At 46.6% G+C, this 15,230-nt stretch overlaps 1 protein-coding gene across 1 annotated transcript in view; it reads right to left on the reverse strand.

Moving 5' to 3' along the window:
• Positions 1-15,230, reverse strand: part of fancm (FA complementation group M) — a 106,026-nt gene that overhangs the window by 38,841 nt on the left and 51,955 nt on the right. Inside the window, exons 7-13 of the mRNA XM_084144242.1 lie at positions 15,066-15,155; positions 14,536-14,634; positions 13,964-14,142; positions 9,743-9,949; positions 9,119-9,374; positions 6,509-6,660; positions 6,218-6,376 (exon numbers count right to left, since the gene is read on the reverse strand). Of these exons, the coding sequence (XP_084000368.1) occupies positions 6,218-6,376; positions 6,509-6,660; positions 9,119-9,374; positions 9,743-9,949; positions 13,964-14,142; positions 14,536-14,634; positions 15,066-15,155 (1,142 nt within the window). The remainder of the gene's footprint in view (positions 1-6,217; positions 6,377-6,508; positions 6,661-9,118; positions 9,375-9,742; positions 9,950-13,963; positions 14,143-14,535; positions 14,635-15,065; positions 15,156-15,230) is intronic.

Consider the following 15,230-nt stretch of genomic DNA (forward strand, 5'->3'; position numbering starts at 1 on the left):
TGACCTAAGCACACAGCCAAGACAACGCAGGAGTGGCTTCGGGACAAGTCTCTGAATGTCCTTGAGTGGCCCAGCCAGAGCCCGGACTTGAACCCAATTGAACATCTCTGGAGAGACCTGAAAATAGCTGTGCAGCGACACTTCCCATCCAACCTGACAGAGCTTGAGAGGATCTGCAGAGAAGAATGGGTGAAACTCCCCAAATACAGGTGTGCCAAGCTTGTAGCGTCATACCCAAGAAGACCCGAGACTGTAATCGCTGCCAAAGGTGCTTCAACAAAGTACTGAGTAAAGGGTCTGAATACTTATTATGTAAATATGATATTTCATTTCTTTCTTCTTTTTTTTCCTTCTGAAAACCTGTTTTTGTTTTGTCATTATGGGGTATTGTGTGTAGATTGATGAGGGAAAAAAACAATTTATGTCACGATCGTCGATAGAAGTGGACCAATGCGAAGCGTGATAAGTGAACATACTTCTTTTATTAGAGTCACCACACGAACAAAACAACAAACGATACGAAACGTGAAGTCCTACGGTTACACAAACCAAACGGAACAAGATCCCACAAACACTGTGGCAAAACAGGCTGAGACAACAATCAACAGCTGATTCACGTTGCCTCTGATTGAGAACCACACCGGCCAACATAGAAAACACATCAGCTAGATAATCACCCTAGCACACAAAACACATAGAAACAACACACCCTGGCTCAACATAACAGAGTCCCAGAGCCAGGGCGTGACAGTACCCCCCCCCCCCCCCCAAAGGCGCGGACTGCAAACGCGCCAAACATAAACCGAACAGGGGAGGGCCGGGTGGGCATTCCTCCTCAGAGGCGGTTCCGGCTCCGGGCATGACCCCCACTCCCTCTCTAACCCCCCAAAGCGCCCCTGGTCCGGTCTGGCCCTGCTGGCCGGAGCTGGACTGAACACTTGTGGAGCGGATTGCTCTAGCTCCGGAGTGGAGCAGCTGACCGGTGCCGGACCAGGCACCGGTGGAACAGGCACGGGCTGTGCCGGACTGACGACGCGCACTACAGGCTTGGTGCGGGGAGCAGGGACGGGCCGAACCGGGCTGACGAAGCGCACCACTGGCTTGGTGCGGGGAGCAGGAACAGGCCGGACCGGGCTGACGACGCGCACCATTGGCTTGGTGCGGGGAGAAGGGACGGGCCGAACCGGGCTGACGAAGCGCACCACTGGCTTGGTGCGGGGAGCAGGAACAGGCCGGACCGGGCTAACGACGCGCACCACAGGCTTGGTGCGGGGAGCAGGGACGGGCCGAACCGGGCTGACGACGCGCACCACTGGCTTGGTGCGGGAAGCAGGAACGGGCCGGACCGGGCTGGCGACGCGCACCACTGGCTTGGTGCGAGGGGCAGAAACAGGCCGGACCGGGCTGGCGACGCGCACCACAGGCTTGGTGCGAGGGACAGGAACAAGCCGGACCGTACTGGGGACACACACCACTGGCCCTACGCGGGGATCAGGAACGGACTGGCAACACACCCCAGTACCTCTCGCTGTGCCTCTACATCCTCCTTCCCCCTGGTGACCGGTGACTCCCGTAACCTGGCGGCCTCCTGCTGCCCCGTCGTCCACGGCGTGAGCCCCCCCCTAAAAATGTTCTGGGCGTATCTCCTCCCCGTGGGCCAGGCCTCCATGGCTCTCGCCAGACTCTCGCTCCTCTGCTCCCAAGTCCAGCCTCTCTCCTCCTCCCGCGGCTTGACCCAGTCGAGGTGGATATCCGCTAGATTCACCTCTGGCGTTGGCTCCTGGACATGCTGCTTGGTCCAGTTAGGGTGGGATCTTCTGTCACGATCGTCGATAGAAGTGGACCAATGCGCAGCGTGATAAGTGAACATACTTCTTTTCTTAGAGTCACCACACGAACAAAACAACAAACGATACGAAACGTGAAGTCCTACGGTTACACAAACCAAACGGAACAAGATCCCACAAACACTGTGGCAAAACAGGCTGCCTAAGTATGGTTCCCAATCAGAGACAACAATCAACAGCTGATTCACGTTGCCTCTGATTGAGAACCACACCGGCCAACATAGAAAACACATCAGCTAGATAATCACCCTAGCACACAAAACACATAGAAACAACACACCCTGGCTCAACATAACAGAGTCCCAGAGCCAGGGCGTGACAATTTAATCCATTTTAGAATAAGGCTGTAACCTAACAAAATGTGGAAAAAGTAAAGGGGTCTGAATACTTTCCGAATGCACTGTATGTATGTGTATATTGCTCTGCTCTGCATGTATGTATAGGTATGTGTGTGTTATATACACATAGCTGTGGAAAAAATTAAGAGACCACTGCAAATGTTTCTTAAATCAGCATCTCTACATGTATGACAGCCATTCCTGTCCAGTGTCTGTTGAATTCCAACACAGGCACACCTCATTCTACTGAATTAGGTACTGATTAGGTGATCACATGAACCAAATCTTATTTAACGAGGAAAAGTATAAAAACCACTGCTGTGGTCATCACTATCCTCTTGCAATAGGACCAGCTGGATGGCAAAAACAGTGCTAATAGTACCTCAAAAGTAATATTAATAAAAAAAATAACTATTGACCATGCCAAAAGAGTTGAAAAGGAATGTTTTGAGTGAGGAAAAGAAAGGTTCAATTCTGGCTTTACTGGCAGAGGGATACAGTGAGCGTCAGGTTGCTTCCATCCTTAAAATTTCAAAGACGGCAGTTCATAAGAACAAGGTCAAGCAGCAGACATTGGAGACAACAAAGCTACAGACCGGCAGAGGGCAAAAACTACTCTCTACTGACCGGGATGACCGCCAACTCATTCGAATGTCACTCAACAACAGTAGGATGACATCAAGTGACCTACAAAAATAATGGCAAACGGAAGCTGGGGTGAAGTGCACGGCGAGGACGGTTCGAAACAGGCTCCTAGGGGCAGGGCTGAAGTCGTGCAAAGCTAGAAAAAAGCCCTTCATCAATGAGAAGCAAAGAAGAGCCAGGCTGAGGTTTGCAAAATACCATAAGGATTGGACCGTAGAGGACTGGAGTAAGGTCATCTTACATTTACATTTTAGTCATTTAGCAGACGCTCTTATCCAGAGCGACTTACAGGAGCAATTAGGGTTAAGTGCCTTGTTCAAGGGCACAGACAGATTTTTCACCTAGTCGGCTCGGGGATTAGAACCAGCGACCTTTCGGTTACTGGCACAACGCTCTTAACCACTAAGCTACCTGCCGCCCAATCTTCTCTGATGAGTCCAATTTTCAGCTTTGCCCAACACCTGGTCGTCTAATGGTTAGACGGAGACCTGGAGAGGCCTACAAGCCACAGTGTCTCGCACCCACTGTGAAATTTGGTGGAGGATCGGTGATGATCTGGGGGTGATTCAGCAATGCTGGAATCGGGCAGATTTGTCTTTGTGAAGGACGCATGAATCAAGCCACGTACAAGGTTGTCCTGAAAGAAAACTTGCTTCCTTTTGCTCTGACATTGTTCCCCAACTCTGAGGATTGGTTTTTCCAGCAGGACAATGCGCCATGCCACATAGCCAGGTCAATCAAGGTGTGGATGGAGGACCACCAGATCAAGACCCTATCATGGCCAGCCCAATCTCCAGACCTGAACCCCATTGAAAACTTCTGGAATGTGATCAAGAGGAAGATGGATGGTCACAAGCCATCAAACAAAGCCGAGCTGCTTGAATTTCTGCGCCAGGAGTGGCATAGTCACCCAACATCAATATGAAAGACTGGTGGAGAGCATGCCAAGACGCATGAAAGCTGTGATTGAAAATCAGGGTTATTCCACCAAATATTGATTTCTGAACTCTTCCTAAGTTAAAACATTACTATTGTGTTGTTTAAAAATGAACATTAACTTATTTTCTTTGCATTATTCGAGGTCTGACAACACTGCATCTTTTTTTGTTATTTTGACCAGTTGTCATTTTCTGCAAATAAATGCTCTAAATGACAATATTTTTATTTGGAATTTGGGAGAAATATTGTCAGTAGTTTATAGAATAAAACAAAAATATTATTTTTACCCAAACACATACCTATAAATAGTAAAACCAGAGAAACTGATAATTTTGCAGTGGTCTCTTAATTTTTTCCACAGCTGTATATACACTGCTCAAAAAAATAAAGGGAACACTAAAATAACACATCCTAGATCTGAATGAATGAAATAATCTTATTAAATACTTTTTTCTTTACATAGTTGAATGTGCTGACAACAAAATCACACGAAAATTATCAATGGAAACCAAATGTATCAACCCATGGAGGTCTGGATTTGGAGTCACCCTCAAAATTAAAGTGGAAAACCACACTACAGGCTGATCCAACTTTGATGTAATGTCCTTAAAACAAGTCAAAATGAGGCTCAGTAGTGTGTGTGGCCTCCACGTGCCTGTATGACCTCCCTACAACGCCTGGGCATGCTCCTGATGAGGTGGCGGATGGTCTCCTGAGGGATCTCCTCCCAGACCTGGACTAAAGCATCCGCCAACTCCTGGACAGTCTGTGGTGCAACGTGGCGTTGGTGGATGGAGCGAGACATGATGTCCCAGATGTGCTCAATTGGATTCAGGTCTGGGGAACGGGCGGGCCAGTCCATAGCATCAATGCCTTCCTCTTGCAGGAACTGCTGACACACTCCAGCCACATGAGGTCTAGCATTGTCTTGCATTAGGAGGAACCCAGGGCCAACCGCACCAGCATAGGGTCTCACAAGGGGTCTGAGGATCTCATCTCGGTACCTAATGGCAGTCAGGCTACCTCTGGCGAGCACATGGAGGGCTGTGCGGCCCCCCAAAGAAATGCCACCCCACACCATGACTGACCCACCGCCAAACCGGTCATGCTGGAGGATGTTGCAGGCAGCAGAACGTTCTCCACGGCGTCTCCAGACTTTGTCACGTCTGTCACGTGCTCAGTGTGAACCTGCTTTCATCTGTGAAGAGCACAGGGCGCCAGTGGCGAATTTGCCAATCTTGGTGTTCTCTGGCAAATGCCAAACGTCCTGCACGGTGTTGGGCTGTAAGCACAACCCCCACCCGTGGACGTCGGGCCCTCATACCACCCTCATGGAGTCTGTTTCTGACCGTTTGAGCAGACACATGCACATTTGTGGCCTGCTGGAGGTCATTTTGCAGGGCTCTGGCAGTGCTCCTCCTGCTCCTCCTTGCACAAAGGCAGAGGTAGCGGTCCTACGGCCTCCTCCACATCTCCTGATGTACTGGCCTGTCTCCTGGTAGCGCCTCCATGCTCTGGACACTACGCTGACAGACACAGCAAACCTTCTTGCCATAGCTCGCATTGATGTGCCATCCTGGATGAGCTGCACTACCTGAGCCACTTGTGTGGGTTGTAGACTCCGTCTCATGCTACCACTAGAGTGAAAGCACCGCCAGCATTCAAAAGTGACCAAAACATCAGCCAGGAAGCATAGGAACTGAGAAGTGGTCTGTGGTCACCACCTGCAGAACCACTTCTTTATTGGGGGTGTCTTGCTAATTGCCTATAATTTCCACCTGTTGTCTATTCCATTTGCCAACAGCATGTGAAATGTATTGTCAATCAGTGTTGCTTCCTAAGTGGACAGTTTGATTTCACAGAAGTGTGATTGACTTGGAGTTACATTGTGTTGTTTAAGTGTTCCCTTAATTTTTTTGAGCAGTGAATGTGTGTGTGTGTGTGTGTGCATATATATATATATATATATATATATATATATATATATATATATATATATATATATATATATATATATATATATATATATATATATATATATATATATATATATATATTATTTTTTTATATTATTTTTTACATATTTCTTGGAGTGGCGGCAACTATTTAGCAAGGGCGGGCCGCCACTGCTAAATTAATATATGGGAAACACTCTTCTGCCTCTTCTTATATGTAATACAGTAGTCTCTCATGACCGACTTTCATATAGCTACATGATGCAAGCTAATGCGAGTCCTTTGAGTGTGGCTTACGAGACTAGTATTACAATACCAATGCTAAATGTCTCAACTGCCACACTGCAGTGGTTTTGAATTACGGGAAACTTTTAATGGGAGAGGTAGGCGGTGGATGACACATTTGTGGGGGGTGGAGGGGGATAGATGGATGAATGAACGGATGGATGATGGATGAATGGACGACCCCCTCTCAGGTTGCCCTCCCTCTCACCTCTTCCTGGCGCAGGCTGTCGATGAGCTCCATGACCTTGGTGAAGTGGTGGCAGCGGTTGGAGTGGTCCACGATGTGAGTGGGGAAGGGCTGGTTCTGCCAGTGTCTCCACTCCCACAGAGACAGCTCCCTGGTCGGCCCGCTGGAGAGCGGCTCCTCCTACAGCCACACACACAACAGGCACAACATAATCATCAAATATACCACTTAGCAGACATTATCCAAAGAGATAAGTTAGTGCATACATTTGTAGTGTGTATGATCCTTGCAAGGGTTGAACCCACAACTCACCCGAGGTGGCGTGTCTTCCTGTATTGAGAGGAAGCGGGACCGTCTCAGAATGGGTGGAGCCACGTCCGCCCCTAGTTTCATGGTAGACTCCCAGTGAGCGAGCGCAGAAGGGCTAAGGAAACCATCCTCCTTCACACTCTCCTGGTGCCCGCCTGGAACATTGAAACACAAGGGGGAAGCCGCAGTTATACTCCAAAGGCCTTCATGGTCGAATTTCTGCAAAGAAACCACTACTAAAGGACACCAATAAGAAAAAGAGACTTGCTTGGGCGAAGAAACATGAGCAATGGACATTAGACCGGTGGAAATCTGTCCTTTGGTCTGATGAGTCCAAATTTGAGATTTTTGGTTCCAACCGCCGTGTCTTTGTGAGACGCAGAGTAGGTGAATGGATTATCTCTACATGTGTGGTTCCAACCGTGAAGCATGGAGGAGGAGGAGGTGTGGGGGTGCTTTGCTGGTGACACTGTCTGTGATTTATTTAGAATTCAAGGCACACTTAAACAGCATGGCTACCACAGCATTCTGCAGTGATACGCCATCCCATCTGGTTTGTGCTTAGTGGGACTATCATTTGTTTTTCAACAGGACAATGACCCTAAACACACCTCCAGGCTGTGTAAGGGCTATTTGACCAAGAAGGAGAGTGATGGAGTGCTGCATCAGATGACCTGGCCTCCACAATCACTCAACCTCAACCCAATTGAGATGGTTTGGGATGAGTTGGACCGCAGAGTGATTGTCTCCGTGCTGCTCTGCTGTTTGTTGCTACTTGGCTACCTGCCAAACTATTCACGTTTTACTTTTAATAAACGTTTAATCAATCTCTGTGTTCAACAAATTTACCAACTTTTTAGTTTTGTCCTCACTCATCTTTTTTCGTTAAACTTTTTCACCCCGGACGTTTATCCCGACAGAAGAGTCATTTTCCTGTGCGTTTTAGCTGCCAACTTTACGTTATTTTCCGTTTTTCCATCGCAACTTTTTTTCCCTTATTCAACTTTTTCACTCCGGACGCTTTATCTGGACATGGCTCATCAACATCTTCAACAGCCGAAGCTAAGTAGTAACATTAACATGATGTCTTTTAATTGCAGTCGCTGTACTCATAATATACAGGAGAATTCTCGCCTTACGGCGAGAATAGCTGTGCTACAAGCCCAGCTTCAGACGCAATCGTTAGGCAAGAGTATTATCAGTGTAGGAAAGGAAGAAACAGCGTCTGTGCCACCAGTAAGTACAGACAGTAACGTTAGTATAACTCCCCCCGCACAGTCCCTGCAGCCGGACAACTTTCTCATGGCTTCTGGAGGGAAATACTGTTGGAATGCTCAACCGGTGTCGCTCATTCAGCCGACAGAAACCTTCAACCGGTTTTCCCCATTATGTAGCCCTGTCCGGGGGTTTCTTCGGATGGGGCCACAGTGTCTCCGGACCGCTCCTGTCTCAGCCTCCAGTATTTATGCTGCAGTAGTTTATGTGTCGGGGGGCTGGGGTTAGTTGGTTATACCTGGAGTACTTCTCCTGTCTTATCCAGTGTCCTGTGTGAATTTAAGTATGCTCTCTCTAATTCTCTCGTTCTCTCTTTCTCTCTGAGAACCTGAGCCCTAGGACCATACGTCAGGACTACCGGGCATGATGACACCCTGCTGCCCCCAGTCCGCCTGGCCTTGCTGCTATTCCAGTTTCAACTGTTCTGCCTGCGGCTACGAAACCCCTACCTGTCCCAGACCTGCTGTTTTCAACTCTAAATGATCGGCTATGAAAAGCCAACTGAGAGACCTGAGCCCTAGGACCATACGTCGGGACTACCGGCCGTGGTGACTCCTTGCTATCCCCAGTCCGCCTGGCCTTGCTGCTATTCCAGTTTAAACTGTTCTGCCTGCGGTTATGGAACCCCTACCTGTCCCAGACCTGCTGTTTTAAACTCTAATGATCGGCTATGAAAAGCCAACTGAGATTTATTCCTGATTATTATTTGACCATGCTTGTCACTTATGAACATTTTTGAACATCTTGGCATGGTTCTGTTATAATCTCCACCCGGCACAGCCAGAAGAGGACTGGCCACCCCTCATAGCCTGGTTCCTCTCTAGGTTTCTTCCTAGGTTTTGCCTTTCTAGGGAGTTTTTCCTAGCCACCGTGCTTCTACACCTGCATTACTAGCTGTTTGGGGTTTTAGGCTGGGTTTCTGTACAGCACTTCGAGATATTAGCTGATGTAAGAAGGGCTATATAAAATAAAATTGATTGATTGATTGATTGATTGAAAAGCAGCCAACAAGTGCTCAGCATATGTGGGAACTCTTTCAAGACTGTTGGAAAAGCATTCCTCATGAAGCTGGTTGAGAGAATGCCAAGAGTGTACAAAACTGTCATCAAGGCAAAGGGTGGCTAATTTGAAGAATCTCAAATATAAAAAATATTTTGATTTGTTTAACACTTTTTTGGTTACTACATGATTCCATATGTGTTATTTCATAGTTTTAATGTCTTCACTATTATTTTACAAGGTAGAAAACAGTAAAAATAAAGAAAAACCCTTGAACGAGTAGGTGTGTCCAAACTTTTGACTGGTACTGTACATAGCAAGAGCCCCAGCCTCTCTTACCTAGACCATGCGGAAGAAAAAGGGACTCACGGTGGCCCTCCAAGGAGTGGGACCTGCGTCCCGTCCCACCCCCGGAGAGCCGCCTGCTGCTCTCCCCGTGGTCAAACTGGCCACAGGTGATGTGCATCTTGTGCAGGGCGGGGTGCACCCCCTCGGGCAGCATGCGGGGGCTGTGGGGGAACATGTGGAATCTGTGGCTGTCCCCCACGATAGACTTGTACACGCTGCGTTTGTTGCTCTGGCTCTGGTTGTAGGTCTGAGGGGAAAACAAAGATGTCCGACAAAGAGTTGGTGGTTGCAGATTACAGGGTCCGCACTCAAAAAAATAGTTAAGATTATTTAAAGCTATTTCATGCTTACAGTGCCTTCAGAAAGTATTCACACCGCTTGACTTTTTCCACGTTGTTGTGTTACAGCCTGAATTTCAAATCGATTAAAATCGAGATTTTGTCACTGGCCTACACACAAACCACGATGATGTCAAAGTGGAACTTTGTTTTTCAATTGTCATACCAAACATAAACATGTTTGGTATGACAATGAACATAGGAATTACCATAGAGGTACAGCACAAACAGATGTGGGACCGTTCCTAAGATTCCCAAGGCAGGAGTTGTTGCTCACCCTCTCCTCTCGTCCCTCTGCCAAGATGACCACTATGCGGCCCTTGCGTTTGCGTCCTGTGCGGCCCATGCGCTGAACCAGGCGGATGGGGCTCTTTTGGGCGTCGAAGCACACGATGAGGTCCACCTCGCCTATGTCCAACCCCTCCTCGCCCACGCAGGTGGACACCAGGGTGTTGAAGCCTCCCTCCCGAAACCGTCGCACCACCTTCAGTACAGAAATCAATAAATTTTATCAGGATGACAGAAATCTTGGCTGTGCCTGTATGTGAAGTCAATCACAAACATGTACAGTGCATTTGGAAAGTATTCAGACCCCTTGACTTTTTCCACATTCTGTTACATTAGCCTTATTCTAAAACTGATTAAATAAAAGATTTTCCTCAATCTACACACAATACCCCATAATGACAAAGCAAAGAGGTTTTTAGAAATTTTAGCAAATGTATTAATATTTTTAAACAGAAATACATTATTTACATAAGTATTCAGACCCTTTGCTATGAGACTCGAAATTGAGCTCAGGTGCATCCTGTTTCCATTGACCATCCTTGAGCTTTTTCTACAACTTGATTGGAGTCCACCTGTGGTAAATTCAACTGATTGGACATGATTTGGAAAGGCACACACCTGTCTATATAAGGTCCCACAGTTGACAGTGCATGTCAGAGCAAAAACCAAGCCATGACGTCGAAGGAATTGTACACAGAGCTCCGAGACAGGATTGTGTCGAGGCACAGATCTGGGGAAGGGTACCAAAAAATTTCTGCAGCATTGAAGTTCCCCAAGAACACAGCGGCCTCCATCTTTCTTAAATTGAAGAAGTTTGGAACCACCAAGACTCTTCTTAGAGCTGGCCGTCCGGCCAAACTGAGCAATCGGGGGAGAAGGGCCTTGGTAAGGGAGGTGACCAAGAACCCGATGGTTACTCTGACAGAGCTCCAGAGTTCCTCTGTGGAGATGAGAGAACCTTCCAGATGGACAACCATCTCTGCAGCACTCCACCAATCAGGCCTTAATGGTAGAGTGGCCAGACGGAAGCCACTCCTCAGTAAAAGGTACATGAGAGCCCACCAGGAGTTTGCCAAAAGGCACCTAAATGACTCTCAGACCATGAGAAACAAGATTCTGATTCTTGGCCTGAATGCCAAGTGTCACGTCTGGCATCATGCTGTGGGGATGTTTTTTAGCGGCAGGGACTGGGAGACTAGTCAGGATCGAGGGAAAGTTGAACAGAGCAATGATGAAAACTTGCTCCAGAGCACTCAGGACCTCAGACTGGGGCAAAGTTTCCCCTTCCAACAGGACAATGACCCTAAGCACACAGCCGATCTGTAGAGGAATGAACCTTATGAGCAGCAAACCATTAAAAAAAAATCTAAGTACAATGGGAAAATCGACGAGCTAGTTCTTCAAACGCTAGTGTAGGCTATGATCCTGTAAGTTAATGGTGGGTGCTACATTTAGCCTAGAGGCTAACAGTTTAGCCATTCAATTGATTTGCTGGTGGTTTTTGAAGAACATCAAATATATAATTTATACCTGAACTGGCTCAGTTCGGCTTTCTTACTTTATCATAATCACCTTCTCCATTTTCTAAAGGCCTACCTACATTATGTTATATCTATGGTACAGGTGTGTGTGGTGAAAATATATTTCTACCAGCACACCAGTCTCCCATACCCTACCTATGCAAATTAAATCATCAAAACTCTTCGGGTCTCCTTAACGTACATATTGTCATGAATTTTACTTGTGATTTCAACTTGAATGTGTTATTGTGTATGTATTGTAATATCCATGTATTTTAGTATCTATGTATTTCAGTATTTTTGACTGCCATGTGGATATCAGAAAAAATTATCAGAAAAAAAAACTATTAGCAGCTCACCTACACAGTGACACAAGACAGAGCAGGCATATGGGGAGCAGGATGTGTCAGCTATCTATCTAAGCTAAGCAAACACTCTGTCTGCCAGTCAGGAATGGAGAAAGCTGAGGACCTGAGAAGACAAGCCTAATAGGGTCACAGAACAACACCTTAGCTTCAGTCAGAGCCGCTAAGCAACCACATTTTTGGATAACATTGAATGTTTGTGCCGTTTAGCTCAATACAGGTATTTGGGAGGCACTTTCCAGTGTGTTCTTTTTCAGTTCATTTGGACCAAATCCCAGTATAATGTAAACCAAGCCATGTCAATCAAATACTATCCTTTTTAATTACGTTATCCTGGCATTACCTTGAGCTTGTGTTATCAGTCTTGTCACCTGGTGTGACTGTGGCACATGCATTGTGTTTTTTTGTATTTATCAGACATTTTATTGAAGAGATAGGACGCATAGAAGGAGAGAAGTGAAGAGGGGTTGTAACAAAGCAACGGTAGGTCTGGGATTCAAACCGACATGGCCACACTCATAGGCCTACAGTGGGGAGAACAAGTATTTGATACACTGCCGATTTTGCAGGTTTTCCTACTTACAAAGCATGTAGAGGTCTGTAATTTTTATCATAGGTACACTTCAACTGAGAGAGACGGAATCTAAAACAAAAATCCAGAAAATCACATTGTATGATTTTTAAGTAATTAATTTGCATTTTATTAAGTTAAGTATTTGATACATCAGAAAAGCAGAACTTAATATTTGGTACAGAAACATTTGTTTGCAATTACAGAGATCATACGTTTCCTGTAGGTCTTGACCAGTTTTGCACACACTGCAGCAGGGATTTTGGCCCACTCCCATACAGACCTTCTCCAGATCCTTCAGGTTTCGGGGCTGTCGCTGGGCAATACGGACTTTCAGCTCCCTCCAAAGATTTTCTATTGGGTTCAGGTCTGGACACTGGCTAGGCCACTCCAGGACCTTGAGATGCTTCTAACGGAGCCACTCCTTAGTTGCCCTGGCTGTGTATTTCGGGTCGTTGTCATGCTTGAAGACCCAACCACGACCCATCTTCAATGCTCTTACTGAGGGAAGGAGGTTGTTGGCCAAGATCTCGCGATACATGGCACCATCCATCCTCCCCTCAATACGGTGCAGTCGTCCTGTCCCCTTTGCAGAAAAGCATCCCCAAAGAATGATGTTTCCACCTCCATGCTTCACGGTTGGGATGTTGTTCTTGGGGTTGTACTCATCCTTCTTCTTCCTCCAAATACGGCGAGTGGAGTTTAGACCAAAAAGCTATATTTTTGTCTCATCAGACCACATGCCCTTCTCCCATTCCTCCTGTGGATCATCCAGATGGTCATTGGCAAACTTCAGACGGGCCTGGACATGCGCTGGCTTGAGCAGGGGGACCTTGCGTGCGCTGCAGGATTTTAATCCATGACGGCGTAGTGTGTTACTAATGGTTTTCTTTGAGACTGTGGTCCCAGCTCTCTTCAGGTCATTGACTAGGTCCTGCCGTGTAGTTCTGGGCTGATCCCTCACCTTCCTCATGATCATTGATGCCCCACGAGGTGAGATCTTGCATGGAGCCCCAGACCGAGGGTGATTGACCGTCATCTTGAACTTCTTCCATTTTCTAATAATTGCGCCAACAGTTGTTGCCTTCTCACCAAGCTGCTTGCCTATTGTCCTGTAGCTCATCCCAGCCTTGTGCAGGTCTACAATTGTATCCCTGATGTCCTTACATAGCTCTCTGGTCTTGGCCATTGTGGAGAGGTTGGAGTCTGTTTGATTGAGTGTGTGGACAGGTGTCTTTTATACAGGTAACGAGTTCAAACAGGTGCAGTTAATACAGGTAATGAGTGGAGAACAGGAGGGCTTCTTAAAGAAAAACTAACAGGTCTGTGAGAGCCGGAATTCTTACTGGTTGGTAGGTGATCAAATACTTATGGCATGCAATAAAATGCAAATTAATTACTTAAAAATCATACAATGTGATTTTCTGGATTTTTGTCTCTCACAGTTGAAGTGTACCTATGATAAAAATAACAGACCTCTACATGCTTTGTAAGTAGGAAAACCTGCAAAATCGGCAGTGTATCAAATACTTGTTCTCCCCACTGTATGTACTGAAGGTGGTTATCCAAAAGGGTTCTTCGGCTGTCCACATGGGATAACCCTTTGAAGAACCCTTTTGGGTTCCATGTAGAACGCTCTGTGAAAAGGTTCTTCAAAGGGTTCTTCCATTTGGACAACCAAAGAACCCTTTTAGTTTCTAGATGGAACCTAGAGTGTAGGCACCATCCCCAGGCCACATGAGTTGTATTTTTACCTCCAGCTGCTCCTTTTGGGTGAACCCTTTGACCCCCTTCCCTGCCGAGGCCTGGCCCATAAAGGTCATGACTTTGACCAGGGGCAGGTGGCGGTTCAACATGGCGGCAATCTCCTGCACGCTCTCCCGGAACGATGAAAAGATCATCACACGCGTGCTCACTTCCTGGGGCCCAGAGCCTGGACCAATCAAAGAGGAGAGAAAAAGAGAAAGAGGTTACTTACAACCAATGAAAAAGACTCACCAGCACTCACTTCATGTAGTTGGAAATTAAGTATTTGTCTTCATTTTCTTTTAGGCAACATTTCCTACTAAAACACAAACTGCATACATTTCGGTTAGTGCCTTCCTCAGTGCGTGTGTGTGTTCTTACAACCAATCAACTGCTTATTAAGTGCATCTGCTGCTACTCAAAACAAATACGTAATAACAACATCTGGAGCACACTCTCTGACTTTAACCGTGTCATTCATTCCTGCTGTTTACCTCGGCTCTAGTTAAATATCTTAAAAGGATGACTCATTGCTAAGAGCTGGTTGCAGTTAGTTGCTACTAACAAGAGAGTGAATTACCGGTGCCGGAGCTCTCAGCCCGTGTTTTAAAGTGCCCTAGCACCACCTCCTCCAGCTTCTGCAGTTTGGGGTGACTGTAGATGAAGGGCTCCTCGGGGCCTGGAAGCAAAGCGCAATACACGGCAATCAGGTCAACCAGGTCAATCATGGCCCACGACACCCTTCATAATAAACATTCACAATTAGGAGAAGTGTTGGTAACGCTTTTGTTTTACAGCCTGCTGTTGAACAGGTAGTTATTTAGAAATTACTTGTTACAACGGTGCTTGACTAATAATTGTGTAGTAATTACACATCGGTTTCTTTGACATTCATTGACACAAGCATCACTATGCACAATTTGGTAGCAGGTAGTTACCAATTGTGTTGAATTGTTTGAGGTAGGTACCACATTCTTATTGTTACCACAGTTTCCTAGTATTTACCATGTAAATACCAGGAAAGTACCAGCTTTAACCAGGCTCCTGGCTGTAAAATAAAGTGTTATCATGTGGCTTCAAAGACACGGGGCTGTAGGAACGGTATCCTACCAGTGGGCTTTACAAACATGGCCTCCATCTCCTGGTACAGGTCCATGAAGGTGGCGTTGCGCTGTAGCTCGTTCCTGGCTCGAGACATCTCTGAGTTGGCATAAATATAGAATGGAGACAATCACCTGAGCAGAATGCTGGCTATCACTTATAGAGTGGTTGTGA

This window comes from Coregonus lavaretus (genome assembly GCF_964263955.1).
Source record: "Coregonus lavaretus genome assembly, chromosome: 27".
NCBI classification, from domain to species: Eukaryota; Metazoa; Chordata; class Actinopteri; order Salmoniformes; family Salmonidae; genus Coregonus; species Coregonus lavaretus.